At 39.8% G+C, this 21,259-nt stretch overlaps 2 protein-coding genes across 4 annotated transcripts in view; one reads left to right on the forward strand and one right to left on the reverse strand.

Annotated features, from left to right (window-relative positions):
- phkb (phosphorylase kinase, beta) overlaps positions 1-1,845 on the reverse strand; it is a 258,511-nt gene extending 256,666 nt beyond the window's left edge. The window contains exons 1-2 of one of the 3 annotated variants that reach the window (XM_067997927.1): positions 1,468-1,845; positions 117-212 (exon numbers count right to left, since the gene is read on the reverse strand). In XM_067997927.1, the coding sequence (XP_067854028.1) occupies positions 117-183 (67 nt within the window). In that variant the 5' untranslated portion in view covers positions 184-212; positions 1,468-1,845. The remainder of the gene's footprint in view (positions 1-116; positions 213-1,467) is intronic. The other 2 variants (XM_067997926.1, XM_067997928.1) reach the window with 2 other exon arrangements.
- itfg1 (integrin alpha FG-GAP repeat containing 1) overlaps positions 1,718-21,259 on the forward strand; it is a 188,121-nt gene continuing 168,579 nt past the window's right edge. The window contains exons 1-4 of the mRNA XM_067997929.1: positions 1,718-1,956; positions 16,321-16,399; positions 16,493-16,629; positions 18,654-18,711. Of these exons, the coding sequence (XP_067854030.1) occupies positions 1,752-1,956; positions 16,321-16,399; positions 16,493-16,629; positions 18,654-18,711 (479 nt within the window). The 5' untranslated portion in view covers positions 1,718-1,751. The remainder of the gene's footprint in view (positions 1,957-16,320; positions 16,400-16,492; positions 16,630-18,653; positions 18,712-21,259) is intronic.

The raw sequence follows: 21,259 nt of genomic DNA on the forward strand, positions 1-21,259 counted from the left end.
CAGTAAATGTATATACCAAACAGACTTACATACCAATTTGAAGGTGAAGGGAATATATTTGGTATACTCCTGCTGAAATAAATGTTATTTTCAGTAGTTAAGCAGTAGTAACTTACCCAGTGGAGTATAACTACGAATGTAGGTGGGGTTGCCATCATCATCATTGAAGTTGGTTACTTCCATTTTCAACTTTCAATAACAGCCTTCTTTTGCTACAGCACATTACAGCAATTCACACAGGTTAAATAATTAACTCAGACATGCAAGGTTAGTAAATGATGCACTGAAATCTATAAGCAAGCATGCATTTACTGTGACATTTTTCAAAATTACTACAGATCTCAATGTACACATTTTAATTGTAAACAAATCAATACTTTAATTGTGAATTTAAATTCAACATGGTCTTTAAACATGGAATTTATCTCAATTTGTACTATATTTGGACAAAATTGTATACAGTAAGTGCAGGAACAATGCAATAACTAAGAAAAATGTGACATATGCCAACCTACAAACTGAAACGGAGAGACTGAAACTCTATGCTAAATGAGGGCAGAAGCCAATTATCTTAAGATTTTTGTTTATACAACTTTGCAAAATAATTCAATGTTCATGAATTTCTGTGCAACTTGTTTCCAAGATGCGTGACCCCAAAGGATGTATTTTTTCAGAAATATGCATTAATATAAAAAAATGAAAAATTTGATAAAATAAAATGTACTAGAATATTTAATTTATCTTACTGATGCTACCGCAACACAAGAGAAATATCACCGCATGAATAATAAAGCAGGTTCAGAAATAGACCCTTCCTTTGTGGTTCCAGATTACAAATGCAGTCTGTTGTACTTTAGAACAAAGGAAAATGTAATGGGGTTAAATGGTTTTAACACAGTGTAAACAGCAACATTAATAGCATAGGTTCGACATTTCAGAAGGAGCCATGTGACCTTCTCGGAGAAGGTTACAGTTCAGGCGGTAGCGGTAGTTTATTTTGAGACTTGTTAGTTACATCTAATACAGTTTGTATTTAGACATACTGTTAAAGAAGATTAGTGGACATTGTTATATCACATCTATTTGATTATGTTTCCACGGATACTTCCCGTTTTTAGTTAAAGGTTAAGTAATGTGAGGTCTTATAGAGCATTCATACTGCGCATTTAGAAATAACATGCAGAATACTGAAACAGTGAAGGCACCAACATCAACGGTTAACACAACCTAAATAAAGAGCCAATGTATTTTATTCAACATCACATGCATATATATGTCTGCATACTTGTATGTGCAATCAGGACATGCTGTGCTACACAGGGGACAAAGCCTTAGGCAAAGACAGGGCTAAACAGATGAACGAAAAGCTTAAGCCAAACACGCCCAGCGCTCAGTAACAAGTCTTGGATGTAAAACATAACACCACCGAGAATATTTTCTCACACATGCCACTTATTTATCGCAAACCTGTACGTTTCGATCGGCTTCTCAAATCTGTTAACATCCAACTCAAGTTGTCCATACTGAAGCAGTGTTTGTACTGCACGACACTGTCGTGAAGTCTATACCAAACACCTAAAGTTTTCCAGATGATTCATGTCAACTTTTTTTTTGAATTATTAATTCAGGTTTTGCGACGCCAGTTTCTGTATCAGTTTGATTGGGCGAACTGCCGTCGTCCAACGTGGTTAGTTTGAGTGCCTTGGTGGTTTCCGGCCGTAAAGCTGTTTGTGTGTTGCTGGGTGGTTGCGATGGGGCTGCTCTGCCTCTGTCCGGCCGTGGGCCCGACTCTCATCATCCTTCTCTCCGCCTTGTCTCTTCTCTCCTGTCACCCTGGTATCTCCGCTCTGCAGGATGTTACTGCCGAACTCTTCGGGTCCGAAGTGCAGGGAACCGTGGCCGCGTTCGGAGACTTTAACTCAGATAAACAAACTGACATCTTTCTCATCAGATCAGGTGAGTAACTCCAACCAGCCATGGTAGGACTGATTCTTGTGTTTAGTGCCCTGAATATCACAGGTGAGGAGGATGTTTGTCTGTTTGTTGTTATTCACGTTTGTTTATATATTAAATCCGGTACTGTCAATATCTTACAGTATGAGTTTTTCAGAAGTTCCAAACCGGGGTGTGACTGGGTGCTTCATTTATTCAATAACAAGGTGTGGTTTAATTCTTAAACCTAATGTTATCGTATTCAGGGCTCAGTTAATTTGGAACTTACTTTATCAATCATGGAGATTAATTAAACGTTGCTCTGTCAAACATTTCAACACTAAATAAACATCTCGGGACATTTTTATGTGTTAAAGACGCAATATAAATACAAGTTGTAAATAAGATCTAATACAGATCAATTATATTAAGCACACTTACAGTAAAGTTTTTTGTTAGTAATATGAATTTCCAACTCAAGCTGGGCATTTAATGTATTATTGTTACAGAGCAAGTTGTGTGTTAACATTTACAAAATAAAATTTCAGGAACAGTCTCAACTGTAACAGGTCAATAGTTATGTCATTATTTAACTTATATGTTCCGATTACTGCTGTCCTTGCCAATCTACTTTGGTTCCCTATCCCCCAAGGACAAAATCCTCATACTAACCTACAACCTCCTCCAGCCTGACATGCCAGTACACTCTTCTGATTCTGGCCTCTTTTGCTGAACTATTTTTCAAAGTTAATATTTCAAAATGACTTAAAGATTGAAGCAATACATACCATTTTGAATGTTTGTGTTTAGTGGGAACAGTGGTTGCATGTTCTTGCAACTAGATTTCAACAGTTTTAATCAGTAAAAATATCATACAATGCCAGGGGAAAAGTTTAACACACCTACAACCTTTCCTGATATTAATCCAGTGTATGTTACAGCAATGAGTATGGCCTCAATTGCATTTGTCATCTGATCTAGGGACAAAGTGGAGGGAGGCAGCAACATCTACAACCAAATCAGTAATTCTGTCAAGGAAGTTGGATTGTAATGTTTGCCTATCCAGTTAGTTTAGCAATCATCTATTATGATAAAACAAGCAAATTCTGAAGATGACTACAAAGCCTGTAGCTATCCATTGATACTGTATTTCTGTTTAGCACCCTTCAGGGAAAGCCCATCTCTTCCTCCTGGACTTTGTTCCATCCAGAATCATGCAGAGCAGTGGACTGGATGTGGTTGGCCAAAACCTGTCTTCTACAATACCCGAGATAGAGCTAAGCTGCTAGTCATGGACAAGATCGTGACTGCAAGAACTTTACAAAAGTGGTTATTGCTAAACTATCACCTCCTCATTTAAGTCAGGAACAGAAACTTTGCAGCTTCAGCTCAACGGTTTCAATCCATAAAGGCAATAGGGATAGGAGGGCTCTGATTTGAGAGGCCCCAGCATAAGTTGTCTATGTTTTTCTGCCCACCAAGTAGCCATCAAGGTGAATTGTGACAGAAATCTGTACTTGTATTTGTTTACGTCTGCATCCTGTTATAACAACTAACATAAAATTGTTTCAATTATATATTCTAATAAAGTTTTAAAAGTTTTGTGTCTGTAGAGAATGAAGCAGCTGATTAGCTCAAATGTCCATTTCACTAAAAACCAAGGAATCAAAAATCACTACGAACAACCTGCAACCATTACAAAACCAATCAAATCCCAAACAAAAAAAAATGCTATCTTTTGATTAGCTTCATTGGCTCCCCACTTGCCTCACAATATACCGTTAAAAATATAATTTCTAACTTAATAAACAGTAAAAAAAAAATTCAACAGTTCAGAAAAACATTCTAAAATCACTTATCAACTTCCAATTCCACATTCTAATTGTTCTAATCGCTCCCCCATGCTCATGGCTGGACATGCACTACGGAGGCTTACGAATATAATCTATTCAGGATTCAAAGCTGATAATTGAAACTTTTTTTTAAGCACTAACTTCCCACTTTGCTGTGTTATTTACATTGCTTAAACTGAATTACCTATTAATTTGAATTATTAGCAAATAACTACAGTACTTCAAATCATCAAGAGCAGATTGTACCTCTGACCTTAGATCCTGCCCCAACTGTACACTGTCCTATTCCTATGCACTAAAAGCCAATTCTCGGCCCTGCAAATTCTGCAAAGCAGCTGGATTACAATTCCCAGGAGCCACCATTCAGCCAGGCCTCTAGCACAGTGCACGTACGTGCTTTATCTTTGTAAAACAAAGCACCACTCTCTGCCCCAATTCCCTACACAGGCCTTCACTGTGGAAGTTAACATCAGCACTTGGACTCTCAATATAGAGAATACCAGCACAGAGAGCCACTTGAAAGTTGAATAACAAAAGTAAACCGGGGAGGTGGGAGTAGTAGCATAACCAAAGTTCATGAAATGCTCTAACTCTATGTTCCCCAACTAAATTTTCCGCTGCATAGCCATCACCTCTTTTCTATTCTGAAAGTCACCTGAGGACTCCCAGGCACCAAAGGCTTCCCTGGGTTTCGCAAGACCGTAGACCTTCCCCAAAGTTCTGCCAGCCACTTCCCATTTCTCCCAGACTCCTTCCCTGAATTCTCCCAAACCTTAAAATTACATTGTTACAATAAAGCATGCAGCATATGCAACTGAACAATTTGAATTAATATTCTGACAGACTATGTCTCCTCAGTGTGTATAATTGGCTTTCTGTAGTGTGTAGGAATCTCAATGACTTTACATAGCAAATAATATTGCGTTGAATGTGGACTCTGCAACTTCCAAAGTGGATACCCCCATTGTGCTATTTCATTTCTGAAGGGTCGAGGAAGATGGATTATTGAATTTTTCCTGTTTTATGTTTTTATTCTGCATACTTTATTACTATACAATGATGCAATAATGGCTGTGATATCCTATGGAGTGTACAATGCAAAACGGGTTCTTATTGCAACTTAATATTAAACTTAGTAAAAAGTATGAATTGAATTTTCTGTTTTCAAGCTTTAACGTTGTTAAATTACTACACAAGTATCTACTGTCACTGCTGCATAGTTTGAATGTTCATAGCATTTTTTTGTAATTCAGTGTAATTTCCACACCTGCTGTTCAAATTAATGTAAAATAACCGTTAAAAATGCTGATCTCAAAGCACTAAACTCCATAGTACTGTATAATCAAAGAAGGAATTCAACCATTAAAAAGGCAACGGGTGTCCTCGGTTTTGTAATTAGAGACTTAGAATACAAAAGTGAGTTAGCATAGAAGTTTACAGCACAGAAGAAGGCCATTTGGCTTATCTGTGCCGGTTCTTTGTTGGAGCAATCCAAAACTAATCCCACTGCCCCACTCTCTTCCCATAGAACTGCATCTTCTGCCTCAATTATTTATTTAATTTTCCCTTAAAACATGCAATGATCTCTGCATCAATCACTCCCTGTAGCAAACCATTCCATGCTCCAACAACCTTCTGCGTGAAGAAATTTCCCCGAACCCCTCCTTTTTTAGTGACAGTTGTAAATCGATGACCCCTCATCACTGATTCCTCAACCAAGGAAAATGGTGTTTCCCTATTTACCCTATCAACCAGTCATAATTTGAAAAACCTCTACTAAATCGCCTCTTAACCACTGCTTCAGTGAAAATCATCCAAGTATTTCAAGTCACTCCTCATAACTATAGTTTTTCAACCCTGGCATCATTCAGGTGAATGCTTACTGGTACATTATTCATTTAATGTCCTTTCTGTAACGGAGTGTCCAAACTACCACATATTATTCCAACTGTGGCTTAACCAATGTTTTGTACAAATTTATCATTACTTTGTTACTCTTGTACTCCATTCCCTTATTTATAAAAAACAAGTTTTTGACTTTCTTTTAATGCTCTTATCTATTTGCTCTCACACTTTCAGAGAATTATGTATTGGATCCCCCAGGTCTGTCTGTTCATCCATGATGTGGAGATGCCGGTGATGGACTGGGGTTGACAATTGTAAACAATTTTACAACACCAAGTTATAGTCCAACAATTTTATTTTAAATTCACAAGCTTTCGGAGGCTTCCCCCTTCGTCAGGTGAACGATGCGAAAATGAAATCCTCGAAATGAAATCGTCCATACCCTTCAACTTCTTTCTATTCAGTGTATATTCCCATTCTTTGTTTTTCCTCCCAAAATGTATTGTCTTGTACTTAACTACACTAAATTGCATCTTCCACCTTTCTACCCATTCCACTAACCTATCTGTCTTCCTTCTTTACAGTCCTTCTTACTAGTTGCCAACCGGCCTATTTCTGTGTTGACAGCAAATTTTGAGATCGTGCTCAGTATGCCCAAGTCCAAATCATCTATATATACTGAGACCAAAAGTGGAGCTAGCCTTAACTGTATTGGTAACCAACGCTGCACCTTTTCCATTGCTTTTATATTCATGGTATAATGGGATGCTCTAAACTCCAGCTGCAGCCTAATGAAGGTTTTGTGCAAGTTCAGCATTACACCCGGATTACTCCCTGTACCACTCGCTGGACTGGTTAAGGAGAGGAAGATTGGGACGGTCAATGCGTGGCTATAGAGCTGATGCAGGAGGGAATGGTTCATATTTTTGGGGTATTGGAACACGTTCTGGAATAAGGAAAGGCTAGACTGAAGGGGTAGCTTTCAACTGAATCAAATTGGCACCAACACAATTGTGGAGATGGTAAATAGAGATACAAGGGTGGATTCAAACTAATATAGGAGAAGTATGGGGAAAATCTAGGTTTGAGACTAGAGGGAGAACAGGATTAATAAAGCTGTTAGACTAAAAGCAGAAGGTTTAGCTGAAGTAAATAGTAAGAAAATATCAGAGGAGAAAGAGGCTTTGAGGACAGAAGAAATAAAAGGGCCAAGGGATATTAAAACAATTATTGAGAAAACCAGGAAGAAGTATAAGGATTAATGTTCCAAGAAATTGGAGTGAGGATTATGAATGCACAAAGCACGAAAAGCAAAATTGGAGAGTTAGAAATATTAATAATTGTGAAAGGATATGATGTAGTAACTATAACTAAGACACGGCTTAGGGCTGGACAGGCCTGGGAACTTAATATTTTCAGGGCAGATTAGGTGGGGGAAAAGAGGGTGTGGTAGCAGTATGAGTGAAGGATTCTACCAGTGCTGCAACCTCCTGAGGGTTGCGTTAAGACTAAATCCTTATGGATAGAGTTAAGGAATAGGAAGGCAACTGATGCAACTCTTGGTCACCAAACAGTGGAAATGAGATTGAGGAGGTAATATGCAAAAAGTTCAGAGCTTCCTGGATGACTAAAGATAAAGAGATTAAAATGGAACAGAAAAAAGAGGCTTATGATGAATGTAAGGTTCATAATACAGTAGAGAAGCAGGCTGAATACAGAAAGTACAGAGGATATCCTAAAAAGGGAATAAGAGGGGCAAAGAGAAAGTATGAGCATAGATTAGTGGCTAACATAAAAGAGAACCCAAAAGTCTTTTATAAACATAAATATTAAAAGGGTAGTTAAAGGAAGAGTGGGGCCAATTAGGGACAAAAAAAGATGATCTTATGAAGGCAGAGGGCATGGCTGAGGTACTGAATGAATACGTCGCATCTGTCTTCATAGAGAAGAGGATGCTGCCACTGTAGCAGTAAAGGAGGAGATAGTAGCGATATTGGATAGGATAAAAATAGATAAAGAGGAGGTACTTAAAAGATTGGCAGTACTCAAAGTAGAAAAGTCACCTGGTCCAGATGGAATGCATCCTAGGTTACTGAGGGAAATAAGGGTGGAAATTGTGGAGGGTCTGGCCACAGTCTTCCAATCCTCCTTGGATATGGAGTTGGTGGTGGAGGACTGGAGGATTGCACATGATACACACCTGGACAAAAAAGGGGAGAGGGATTAAACCCAGCAATTACAGGCCAGTCAGCCTAACATTGGTGGTGGGGAAACTTTTAGAGACAATAATCATGGATAAAATAAATTGGTACGTGGAAGAGTATAGGCGAATAAATGAAAGTCAGCATGGATTTGTTAAAGGAAAATTATGTTCGACTAACTTGATTGATTCTTTGATGAAGTAACGGAGAGAGTTGATCAGAGTAGTCCGGTTGATGTGTAAATGGACTTTCAAAAGGCCTTTGATAAAATACCACATAATAGACTTGTTAGCAAAGTTAAAGCCCATGGGATTAAAGGGACAGTGGCAGCATGGATACAAAATTGATTCGGGAACAGAAAGCAGAGAGTAATGGTGAACGGTTGTTTTTAAGACTGGAGGGAAGCACACATTGGTGTTCCCCAGGGGTCAGTATTAGGACTGCTCTTTTTGATATATATTAATGACCTCGACTTGGGTATAGAGGGTATAATTTCAAAGTTTGCAGATGCCACTGAACTCGGAAATGTAGTAAACAATATAGAAGATAGTAACAGACTTTGGGAGAATGTAGACAGACTGGTGAAATGGGCAGACACATGGCAGATAAAATTTAACACAGAGAAGTGTGAAGTGATGCATTTTGGTAGGAAGAATGAGGAGAGGCAATATAAACTAAATGGTACAATTTTAAAGGGGGTGTGGGAACAGAGAGACCTGGGGGTGCACGTACAAATTTTGAAGGTGGCAGGACAAGTTGAGAAGGCTGTTAAAGCCCAGGATCCCATATGCTTTTTTTATTAATAGAGGCATAAAGTACAAAAGCAAGGAAATTATGCTAAACCTTTATAAAACATTGGTTCGGCTTCAGCTGGAGCATTGTGTTCAATTCTGGGCACCACACTTTAGGAAGGATGTCAAGGCCTCAGAGAGGGTGCAGAAGAGATTTACTAGCACGGTGCCAGGGATAAGGGACTTCAGTTATGTGGAGAGACTGGAGAAGGTGGGGTGGTTCTCCTTTAGAACAGAGAAGGTGATGGGGAGATTTGATAGAGGTATTCAAAATCATGAACAGTTTTGACAGAGTAAATAAGGAGAAACTGTTTCTCGTGGTTGGTAACCAGAGGACACTGATTTAAGGTGATCGGCAAAAGAGCCAGAGGCAACATGAGGAAACATTTTTTTTAACGCAACGAGTTGTAATTGACTGGAATGCACTGCCTGAGAGGGTGGTGGAAGCAAATTCAATAGTAACTTTCAAAAGAGAATTGTATAAATAGTTGAAGGGAAAAAATTTACAGGGCTATGGGGAAAGAGCAGAGGAATGGGACTAATTGGATAGCTCTGTCAAAGAGCCGGCACAGGCATGATGGGCTGAATGACCTCCTCCTATGCTGTACCTACCATGATATGCAAGAACAACAGGGCAATAATAGTGAGTTTAATTATCCCAAGCTTGACTGGAAAGAGGCAATGTATGTGGTCAAAGTGAGGAACACTTTTTTAAATGCTACCAGAGCTGCTTCCTTGCATGCTTCTTGTGGAACAAGGGAGGAAGGATTTGTTGATTTTGTTTTAGGAAATGAAATGGAGCAAATAACTGGTGAGAACAGTTGGGAATAGTAATGATAACATAGTTTGGTTCAGTGCAAGAATAGAAAAGGATAATGAACAAAGAAGGAGGTGCTGGACTGTAAAAAGGCATAGTTCAGTGAGATAAGAAAGGATCTGGCCCAAAGTAACTGGGCAGAAAAGTTAACAAACAGATTGGTGGATCAGCAGTGTGAAATTTTCAAGTATGAGATGGATAGAGTACAAACTAAATATATTCCTATAAGGTGAAAAGATGGTGCATCGAAGAATAGAACTCCATGGACAAATGGAAAGATTAAAACTAAACAAACTAAAAACGGAAGTAAAGGATGAAATTGGGGCGAACCATCCCCAATAATGAGGAACAACAGCAACTTGCATAGAACAATGTCATAGGAATAAAATGGGCACTGAGCCAAGAAGGAGATTTGGAAGGATGACTAAAAGTTTGGTCAAAGTGTTATATTTTAAAAAATTATTCTTGTGGACATCACTGGCATGACTGGCGTTTATTATCCATCTCTAATTGACCAGAGTAGGTGGTGGAGGGTTGCCTTCTTGAACTGCTATTCTTTGTAGCGGTTTGATACAACTAAGTGCCTTGCTAGGCCACTTCAGAGGGCAGTTAAGGGTCAAGCATATTGGTGTAGAACTAATCACATATAGGCCATATCGGGTAAGGACAGCAGGTTTCCTTTCCTAAAGGACATAGTGTGCCAGCCTTGGCTCAGTGGTAGCACTCTCGCCTCTGAGTCAGAAGGTTATGGATTCAAGTCCCACTCCAGAGACTTGAGCACAAAATCTAGGCTGACACTCCAGTGCAGTACTGATGCTGCACTGTTGGAGGTGCCTTCTTTCGGATGAGACGTTAAACTGAGGCCCCTTCTGCCCTCTCAGGTGGATGTGAAAGATCCCATGGCACTATTTCGAAGAAGATCAGGGTAGTTCTCCCCGGTGTCCTGGCCAATATTTGTCCCTCAATCAACATCAGTATAATAAATTATCTGGTCATTATCTCATTGCTGTTTATAGAATCTTGTTGTGAACAAATTTGCTGCAGTGTTTGTTATATTACAATGGTGACTACACTTCAAAAGTACTTCATTGGCTGTAAAGTGCTTTGGGACATCCACTTGAGAAGGCAGATGGATCATCAGTTTAATGTCTCATCCGAAAGACGGGAATGCTATTACGTATGGTCCAAGCAGCTGAAAGTATGGCAGGCAATTGTGGGGTGAAAGGTGGGGGGTGCATAAGATGCGGTGGGCAGAGGAATATAGAAAGTATAGTGAGGAGGTAAAAAGGTGACTGGAAGGCCTAAAGGCAGTATGAAGAAAGGCTAGCCGATGATATAAAAGGAAATAGTTAAGGCTATGTAACAATGTGAAAAGTAAAAGAATAGTTAAAGAGAAGCTCGGACTGCTTAAGGGTGAAGAGTGGAGTATTAAGATATGGCAGAGATATTAAGTAAATACAAGTCAAGTTGTACATGGGAAGTCAAGACCAAGTCTAATCTTTAGGTGAAGAGGGGTTAAAGGGTAAGGGATATTTGTAAAATTCTCATATTCCCACTATAAATATGCCTGTAGATATAATAGAAACTGGCTCTGTAAGCTTGTCACGCTGTAATTATACCCTCCCACTCGAGTGGTAATACAGTGCCTTCACTCAAAGGAGGATGTTACCACAGGGACAAGCTTAAATGGGCCATTTCCATTACAAAAGTGAAACTAGGACTTGATGATGGAAAAATTTTGACAGGAATTGAACACAAGTGCAAGATTTTTGATATATAGGTTTTGCATTGGTTTTTACAAGTGATGATGGAAGAACACTAGAGAAGAATATGGAACAATTGTTAGACATAACTGTTGAACAGGAATTAGTTCTTAAAAAAAAAAGTTAAGTTGCGAGGTCGGGTAACAGACGACCAGCTAGTGTAGTGTTGGTGTCAGTGTCAGGAATAGGCAAATGCTCAGCATCTATAATTTGAGATAAAATTAGTGAGCATTTAGAAATGCATAAGTTAATGAATGACAGCCAGCACACACTTGTTAAAGGCAAGTCATGATTGAAAAATTTGATTTTTTTTCAAGAAGTGATTGATTTGGAAAAAAGAAATGTAATAGATATAGTTTATATGGATTTTGAGAAGATATTAGAGAATTTGTCTCACAAGAGGCTCATTATAAAAATTCTGGTGTTTGCCACAGGAGGAAATATAGCAGCGTGGAGAGAACATTGGTTGCCAGATAGGAAACAAAGATTTAGAATGAGTTGGTGTTAAGATTTGAGCTGTGTATCACAGAAGGTCAGTGTCGGGTCCACTTCTGTTCTCTGTGTTTATATAGGTGATTTGCAATGGGGCACCAATTCAAAATTTGGTGAAGACTCAAAAGGGGGTTGGCAACCAGTGAGAAGGATTGTAAAAGATTTCAGGAAGACAGCGCTAGATTAGCAGAATGGATAGATAGGTGACTGATGCAATTTAATGTGGATAAGTATGAGGTAATACATTTTGGAAGTTAAAGCAAGAAGTGGGAGTATACAATTTTTTTTTTATTCGTTCATGGGATATGGGTGTCGCTGGCAAGGCCAGCATTTATTGCCCATCCCTAATTGTCCTTGAGAATGTGGTGGTGAGCTGCCGCCTTCAACCGCTGCAGTTGGTGTGGTGAAGGTTCTCCCACAGTGCTGTTAGGTAGGCAGTTCCAGGATTTTGACCCAGCGACAGTGAAGGAATGGCAATATATTTCCAAGTCGGGATGGTGTGTGACATGGAGGGGAACGTGCAGGTGGTGGTGTTCCCATATGCCTGCTGCCCTTGTCCTGCTAGGTGGTAGAGGTCGCGGGTTTGGGAGGCGCTGTCGAAGAAGCCTTGGCGATTTGCTGCAGTGCATCCTGTGGATGGTACACACTGCAGCCACGGTGCACTGATGGTGAAGGGAGTGAATGTTTAGGGTGGTGGATGGGGTGCCAATCAAGCGGGCTGCTTTGTCCTGGATGGTGTCGAGCTTCTTGAGTGTTGTTGGAGCTGCACTCATCCAGGCAAGTGGAGAGTATTCCATCACACTCCTGATTTGTGCCTTGTAGATGGTGGAAAGGCTTTGGGGAGTCAGGAGGTGAGTCACTCGCTGCAGAATACCCAGCCTCTGACCTGCTCTTGTAGCCACAGTATTTATGTGGCTGGTCCAGTTAAGTTTCTGGTCAAGGATGGATGGATGTTGATGGTGGGGGATTCAGCGATGGTAATGCCATTGAATGTTAAGGGTAGGTGGTTAGACTCTCTCTTGTTGGAGATGGTAATTGCCTGGCACTTGTCTGGCACGAATGTTACTTGCCACTTATCAGCCCAAGCTTGGATGTCGTCCAGGTCTTGCTACATGCGGGCACAGACTGCTTCATTATCTGAGGGGTTGCGAATGGAACTGAAAACTGTGCAATCATCAGCAAACATCCCCATTTCTGACCTTATGATGGAGGGAAGATCATTGATGAAGCAGCTGAAGATGGTTGGGCCTTGGGCACTGCCCTGAGGAACTCCTGGGGCTGAGATGATTGGCCTCCAATAACCACTACCATCTTCCTTTGTGCTAGGTATGACTCCAGCCACTGGAGAGTTTTCCCCCTGATTCCCATTGACTTCAATTTTACTAGGGCCCCTTGGTGCCACACTCGGTCAAATGCTGCCTTGATGTCAAGGGCAGTCCCTCTCACCTCACCTCTGGACTTCAGCTCTTTTGTCCATGTTTGGAACAAGGCTGTAATGAGATCTGGAGCCGAGTGTTCCTGGTGGAAACCAAATTGAGCACCGGTGAGCAGGTTATTGGTGAGTAAGTACTGCTTGATAGCACTGTCACTTTGCTGATGATTGAGAGTAGGCTGATGGGACGGTAATTGGCTGGATTGGATTTGTCCTGCTTTTTGTGGACAAGACATACCTGGGCATATTTCCACATTGTCGGGTAGATGACAGTATTGTAGCTGTACTGGAACAGTTTGGCTAGAGGCACGGTTAGTTCTGGAGCACAAGTCTTCAGCACTACAACCAGGATGTTGTCGAGACCCATAGCCTTTGCTGTATCCAGTGCATTCAGCGGTTTCTTGATATCACGTGGAGTGAATCGAATTGGCTGAAGACTGGCTTCTGTAATGGTGGGGATATCAGAAGGGGGCCGTGATGGATCATCCACTCGGCACTTCTGGCTGAAGATGGTTGCAAACACTTCAGCCTTGTCTTTTGCACTCACATGCTGGACTCCGCCATCATTAAGGATGGGAATGTTTACAGAGCCTCCTCCTCCCGTTAGTTGTTTAATTGTCCCCCACCATTCACGAAGGATGTGGCAGGACTGCAGAGCTTCGATCTGATCCATTGGTTGTGAAATCGCTTGGCTCTGTCTATAGCATGTTGTTTCCGCTGTTCAGCATGCATGTCGTCCTGAGTTGTAGCTTCACCAGGCTGGCACCTCATTTTTAGGTATGCCCGGTGCTGCTCCTGGCACGCTCTTATACACTCCTTATTGAACCAGGGTTGATCCCCTGGCTTGTTGGTGATGGTAGAGTGAGGAATTTGCAGGCCATGAGTTTACAGATTGTGCTGGAATACAATTCTGCTGCTACTGATGGCCCAAGGCGCCTCATGAATGCCCACTTTTGAGCTGCTAGATCTGTTCTGAATCTATCCCATTTAGCACGGTGATAAGTGCCATACAGCACATTGGATGGTGTCCTCAGTGCGAAGACGGGACTTCGTCTCCATGGGGACAGTGCAGTAGTCACTCCTACCAATACTGTCATGGACAGATGCATCTGCGAAAGGTAGATTGGTGAGGACAAGGTCAAGTAGGTTTTTCCCTCGTGTTGGTTCGCTCACCACCTGCCGCAGGCCCAGTCTGGCAGCTATGTCCTTCAGGACTCAGCCAGCTCGGTCAGTAGTGGTGCTACCGAGCCACTCTTCGTGATGGACATTGAAGTCCCCCATCCAGAGTACATTCTGAGCCCTTTCTACCCTCAGTGCTTCCTCCAAGTGGTGCTGAACATGGAGGAGGACTGATTCGTCAGCTGAGGGAGGGCGGTAGGTGGTAATCAGCAGGAGGTTTCCTGGCCCATGTTTGACCTAATGCTATGAGATTTCATGGGGTCCGGAATCAATGTTGAGGACTCCCAGGGCCACTCCCTCCTGCCTGAATACCACTGTACTGGGACATACCCAGGGATGGTGATGGAAGATGTTGGCTGAAAGGTATGATTCTGTGAGAATGGCTATGTCATGCTGCAGCTTGACTAGTCTGTGGAACAGCTCTCCCAATTTTGGCACGTCCCCAAATGTTAGTGAGGAGGACTTTGCAGGGTCGACTGGGCTTGGTTTGCCTTTGTCGTATCCAGTGCCTAGTGGTCTGATGCCGGGTGGTCCGTTCAGTTTTATTCTTATTATGACTTTGTAGCGAGATTTTACAACTGAGTGGCTTGCTAGGCCATTTCAGAGAGCGATTAAGAATCAACCACACTGCTGTGGGTCTGGAGTCACAAATAGGCCAGACCGGGTAAGGATGGCAGGTTTCCTTCCCTAAAGGACATTAGTGAACCAGATGGGTTTTTACGACAATCCGGTAGTTTCACCATTACTGATTTTTTATTACAGATTTTATTTAATTAATTGAATTTAAATTCCCCAGCTGCCATGGCGGGATTTGAACTCATGACAGCGGATTATTAGTCCAGGCTTCTGGATTACTAGTCCAGTAACATAACCACATAGTATGCTACCGTACCCTAAAGATGCTGAAGTGTGGTGGGTGAACAGCAAGACCTCAGAATTGAAATGCATCATTTGATGTGCGTGTACATGTAGATAAAATCATTAAAAAGCTGTAGAGAGCGCACAGCTCAGATTCATCAGGATGTTGCCAGTGATAGCGAAACTATTATGAGGAGATTTGAAATGCTGGAACTATTTCCACTGGAGCAGGGAAAGCTAAGAGGAGGTTTAAAGAGGTCTTAACGTTTATGAAGCATTTTGATAAAAGTGAATGGAGAAATTATTTTCTCTGGTTGAAGAGTCAATGATGAGGGGGTCATCAATTTAAAATTGTCATCTAAAAGAGTGAGGAGAGAAATTTCTTTACACAGTTGTTGGAGCATGGAATGCTTTGGCATTTGGAGTAGTTCTTGCTGAGACCATTGCATCTTTCAAGGGAAAATGGGATAAATATTTGATTCAAAGAAAGACGGAGGGCTCTGAGGAGAGAATAAGACAGTGGGATTAGTTTTGGATTGCTCCAACAAAAAGCCAGCACAATAGGCCAAATGACCTCATTCTATACTGTAAACTGAAATCATTGCATGGCTAAAGGTTTATATTTGAAAAACATACAAAATATTTTGTTTGCTAAACACTTTTAATAGATTGCATTTGTTTCTCAGTTAATATTCAATACACTTTGAAATCATTTGAAAGTGATTGGTATATGTTTTTCGCATGCAAATGCATGTTATTCTTTGGATCATCCATATAAGGTCACAGGATATTGAAAATATTTTTGTTTTTCAGTTGTCTCAATTGAGTATTTGGACTGATCCCAGGGAATGACTGTCTCTCAAGGCCAACCAGCTTCACAAGTTTCAATTTATGTATAACTGGCCCACCTCTTTATAGGGATTCACCACCAGGAATCAGTTACTGCATCCTCTGTGTATAGGAGGGATAGAAAACTGTATGATTTATCATAGTCTCTCCGCCTGTGTCTTTTTGGCAATCCTGTAGGTCAGGCTGTCATAGAGAGATGAAGTGAAACAGTTTTTTTTAAATTCCTATTGTGTTGTGATGTATTAAATATTGCTTATAACAGCTCTAATTGCGTTAGACTTTCTTAAATTTTCTTTTTTCCTTTTTAGAAAATCAATTAGTAATCTTGTTGGCTGATGTAAAGGCACCGTATTATAAGCCAAAACCAAAAGTGGTGCTACAGTGGAGGTGAGTAGCTTTTTGTAGTGCCTTCCTTGCTTTTACATATTTTTGAAGTACAGTGGTTGATCAAGTAATATTTTTGATCTTTATTTCTTTCAGTGATAAAGTGATTACCAGTGTGGTACCAGGGGACTATGATGGGGACTCGCAAATGGATGTCCTCCTTACTCTTCACTCTAAGAATCTTGATATCAACACTACTGCTGTTATCTTCTGGGGAAATAATCAAACATTAGGTAAACTTGTGCTTGTTACTATACGTGGTTTAATCACACAGTTCCATTACCAATATAAATCTTTCACTTTTTCTATCCGTTTACCAAAAAAAAGACTGATACGAGTAAAGTCTACCACTTGTCTAATTATCTTTTGAAGAATGCTTTTACAGTCGTCTACTGATAATTCAAAGTAATTTTTTCACTAAAAAATTGAATTATATAATGCTTCAAATTAAGCAATGTAAATAACAAATCGAAGTGAAAATTTAGTGCCAGAAATTTGAACTATCAGATAATTTTGAATTAAGCACATTTAAATTTAGAGTAGACTGTTTGCAGACGACTACAAAGTGGGGGGTGTAGTTAATACAAAGGAAGAACGTGTCAAAATGCAAGAGGACATTAATAAACTTGCAGAATGGATGTGTAATTGGCAAATGAATTTCAATATAGATGGTGCATATGGGTAGGAAGAATAAGCAGGCCACATACTGCTTGGAGAGTAAAAGTCTAAACGGGATAGAGCAAAGGGATCTAGGGTACAGATGTACAAATCACTAAAAGTAGCGACGCAGGTTAATAAGGCCATTTAAAAAAAGGCAAATCAAGCACTAGGGTTCATTTCTAGAGGGGTAGAATTAAAAAGAAAATATGTAAAACTTGTATGGAACCTTGGTTAGCCCACACTTGGAATATAGTTCTGGTCTCCATATTATAAAAAGGATACAGAGGCATTGGAGAGGGTCCAAAAAAGATTCACAAAGATGATAGCAGAACTGATCTATATCCTTATCAGGAAAAGCTGAACAGGTTGTGGCTCTTTCCTCTAGAAAAGAGAAGGCTGGGGGTGACTTGATACGGGTCTTTAAGATAATGATAGGGCTTGATAAGGTATACATAGAGAAAATGTTTGCACTTGTGGGGGAGTCCAAACCTAGAGGTCATTAATATAAAATAATCGCTAATAAATCCAGTAGGGAATTCAGGCAAAACGTCTTTGCCCAAAGAGTGGGTAAGAATGTGGAACGCACTACCACAGAAGTAGTTGAGGCAAATAGCATAAATGTATTTAAGGGGAAGCTAGATAAGCACATGAGGGAGAAAGGAATGGAAGAGTATCCTGATAGGGTTAGATGAAGTAGGGAGGGAGGAAGCTCGTGTGGAGCATAATCGCTGGCATAGACTAGTTGGCTGAATGGCCTGTTTCTGTGCTGTAGTTTTGGTGTAACTTGATGTAACTGTTATTTGTTTCAAAAATATTTTTATTGTGGTCTTCACATACAAACTGTCAAAATCTAATTCTTCCCTTGGACAAATATAATTCCAACAGAATAGTCTCAAATCGTGCCACCATCGAGTGTTTCATTTTGGTGGGGGATGGGGAGGAAGCAAGTGAATAAATCTCATTATTTCTTAATACGAGTCGGAAAGAGAGAAAGAAAGAAATACTTGCATTTATATAGTGCCTTTCAAGACCTCAGGACGTCCCACAGTGCTTTACAGCCAATTAAGTATTTTTGAAGTGAGGTCATTGTTCTAATTTAGGAAACATGGCAGCCAATTTGTGCACATCAAGGTCCCACAAATAGCAATGAGATAATCTGTTTTGTTAATGCTGGTTGAAGGATAAATATTGGCTAGAACTCCCCCGCTTCTTCAAAATAGTGCCACGGAATCTTTTCCATCCACCTGAGAGGTTTAACATCTCATCCAAAAGGCTGCACCTCTGACAGTGCAGCACTCCCTTAGCACTGCCCTGGAGTGTCAGCCGAGACTTTGTGCTCAAGCCTCTGGAGCGGGTCTTGAACCTGCAACCTTCTGACTCAGACAAGATTGCTACCATTGAGCCTCAGCTGATGTTATTAGAGACCCATAGATTGTCACTGGACCATCATAATTTTTAATCTTTTAGGATTTTCTACCTTTTAAAACTTGTATAATTGTTAATTTCTTACAAATCCTAGTAAAACTCTGCATTTAGTACTGTATAAGAGTTTTCATTTGCTAGTTGAATGTAATTTAACTTTTTTTTTTCCCCTTAGATCCAAAACTTTTTACCATTTTAAAACACAGCTTTTTGGATGAACCACTAATACTGGAGTAAGTAATCTCTGTATGTTTTACCTTGTATTTGAAGAAAAGTAACTGTATAATGAACAGTGTCATTTGATCTCTACTATTAACCTGTTCTATCCCAGAAATGAAAATAATTTCTTTCTTTTCTCCCCCCCACTCCCTAGTTTGCCTTGTGGAAAAATAGTGACTGTTTTTACCCCAAGAGGCATAAATGTTGTGCTTTTTGCCAGAGACCAAAAAATAATCCTGAGTGATACTTCAAAGAGGGGGGGTGGGGATTTATCTAAAGAGAATTTAAAAAAAAAACTTGTCAAGATCGACAAGGGTCACAATAGAAAGAAAAACAAAATGGAAACTTGGGAAGATGATGACAAAATCCACATGTTGCTTCCCCAAAACGTACTTAAGACAGTCATCCTAAAACAAAGACCAGGGGTTTCTATTCATACTGGTTCTTCTTGCCTTTAGACTATCTTTCAGTACTTCACTACCTTATTAAACTGGGCATTCTTCATGAGTGAGTTTGGACAAGTATTGATGGTCCTCCCAAAGCCAAACAGATCAAGTTTGGGAGCTTCCTGGTCACTGAGTAGTACACTTAGCCACTGAACAATCAGGGAGACCTAGTCAATATTTCTGAACCTTTTATACCTCTTTTATTATTGTTATGTGAACTTTAAGCAGTGTAAATGATATCTAAAACAAAAAAAATATTGGCGGTGTAAATGGCGCATTGATCATCGGGTTGGGAATGATTAGAGGTGGTGGAGTAATCACTTGATTTTGTTTGAAACCTGGATCACTACACTGGTGAGCCTAAAAATGAAGTAGTATTCCTATCCCGTGTTGGCAAGTGGAATTATTTAGCCCTGACAATGCTATAAACAACTTCAGAAATTGTGCAAATAGTAACCTGTTGAAGTGCAATTGGTCCTAAACTGGAAACACATTTTTACAAACTACATTTTTATCTGGGCCCTTAATATCAGTGTTGGTGATTATTCTGCATACTGAATGTAGCTGCTTTTAACCTTTACATATATCATAAATTTGTTAGTAAATATTCAAGCAATCTTCTTGGTAAGAATAGTACCAAATGTGAAAACGTCGAATTGTTTGCTCAGATATCAGCTCTAGCTATTAGTTGTAACTTTTAAGTTATCATATTCGCATGCATATAGGTTGCACTCCAAATTTGGGGCCTTCCTATTCTCTCCCTTCCCCTGTAAAGTTATTAACTTGCATGTGAATTGCTTATCAACTCTGCTTTTTTAAAAAAAAAAGCGAAGTGTGCCAATATGTGAGTTAATACAATAAATGTTGCTTGTAACTAATGTATTTGAGAGTTGCGTGGGCATTTGCTCTTAATCTTTGCCGACTAAAAGTAGCCAAAAAATAACATCCCAAAATTCTCTGAAATTGTTGGTTCAGCAGCCACCTAGGTTTTGTTCTCATCAGAAAAAGTATTTTTGCATTCTCTTAATACACAGATTTATTGCTAATTTCTAAAATAAGCATTCTAAAAGTTTAGTTATGGTAATCATGTGGGACTGTACAGAGCTCAATGTATTCTGGGAGTGAGGGAAGTATGATTTGAAAATCACTGGGTATTCAAAAGGCTAACTTCATTTGTGGTAGACATTTTGTGATGTAGATACATTTTCTATATGTTCATAGTTATTTTCATATTATGACTTCTGCTTTAAAAAAGACCAAATACCAATTGAAGAAATTGAAAAAGAGTAGATATGATAAATATGATTCAAAAATACTTGAGTTAATTTGAATCTGTGTATTGCTAAATAGCCATATGTTCTTGCCAGAATTATGATTTTGAGTAACTTTTATTTTTGCTGAAATAAATGGCAAGTTAACCTCAACAATTTCAGGATACACATTAGACCTTTGGTTTCCTCTTGTCTTTCTTTCTGTAAGAATATTTGCATTGGTGCAAAAATAATAAATGAACCAGTGTAACCTCTTCCTTCATTGACGGGCTGTGTTTGATCCAAAGTCTGGGTATGCCCTGACTTTGCCAATGTTCACTAAGTTTATTGCAGTGATTACTATCTACACTTTGTGTAATAAATAATTTAAAAAAAACATTGATAGCTAACTTGAATAAATGGAAACGACTCTATGGTTTTATGATATCATAATACTCACCACATTGGACTCCTTTTGGAAGTTTTTAATTGAATTTCAGTGCTCATTGGCATTTACGTTGGCTACCTGCTGAAGGAAAGTTTTGCCAGTTCTTCGATGGGCTACCAAATGGTGTGCCTTGTGGTAGACTGCGTTGTTCTTACCAGGAAATGAAAAGTTCCATTAGACCTGCTCCTGTTCATAGATACTGAATACTGGTGAACATTACCGTGACACATTTGTGACTCTGCCCTACCCTTCTTAAGGACATGGTAGTAGCAGAGAGGTTAAAATTACTTCAATGGGTAGGGAAGTCCTGCAGTTTCCTAGGTATAATCTCAGGCCATTTAGCAAAAGCTATAGAAGACTCACTGATCTAAAAACAGCAGGCAGCCAGAATCTGTGATACATTTAGGATATTAGAAGA

The sequence above is a fragment of the Heptranchias perlo genome, chromosome 16, assembly GCF_035084215.1.
Source record: "Heptranchias perlo isolate sHepPer1 chromosome 16, sHepPer1.hap1, whole genome shotgun sequence".
Taxonomy (NCBI): domain Eukaryota; kingdom Metazoa; phylum Chordata; class Chondrichthyes; order Hexanchiformes; family Hexanchidae; genus Heptranchias; species Heptranchias perlo.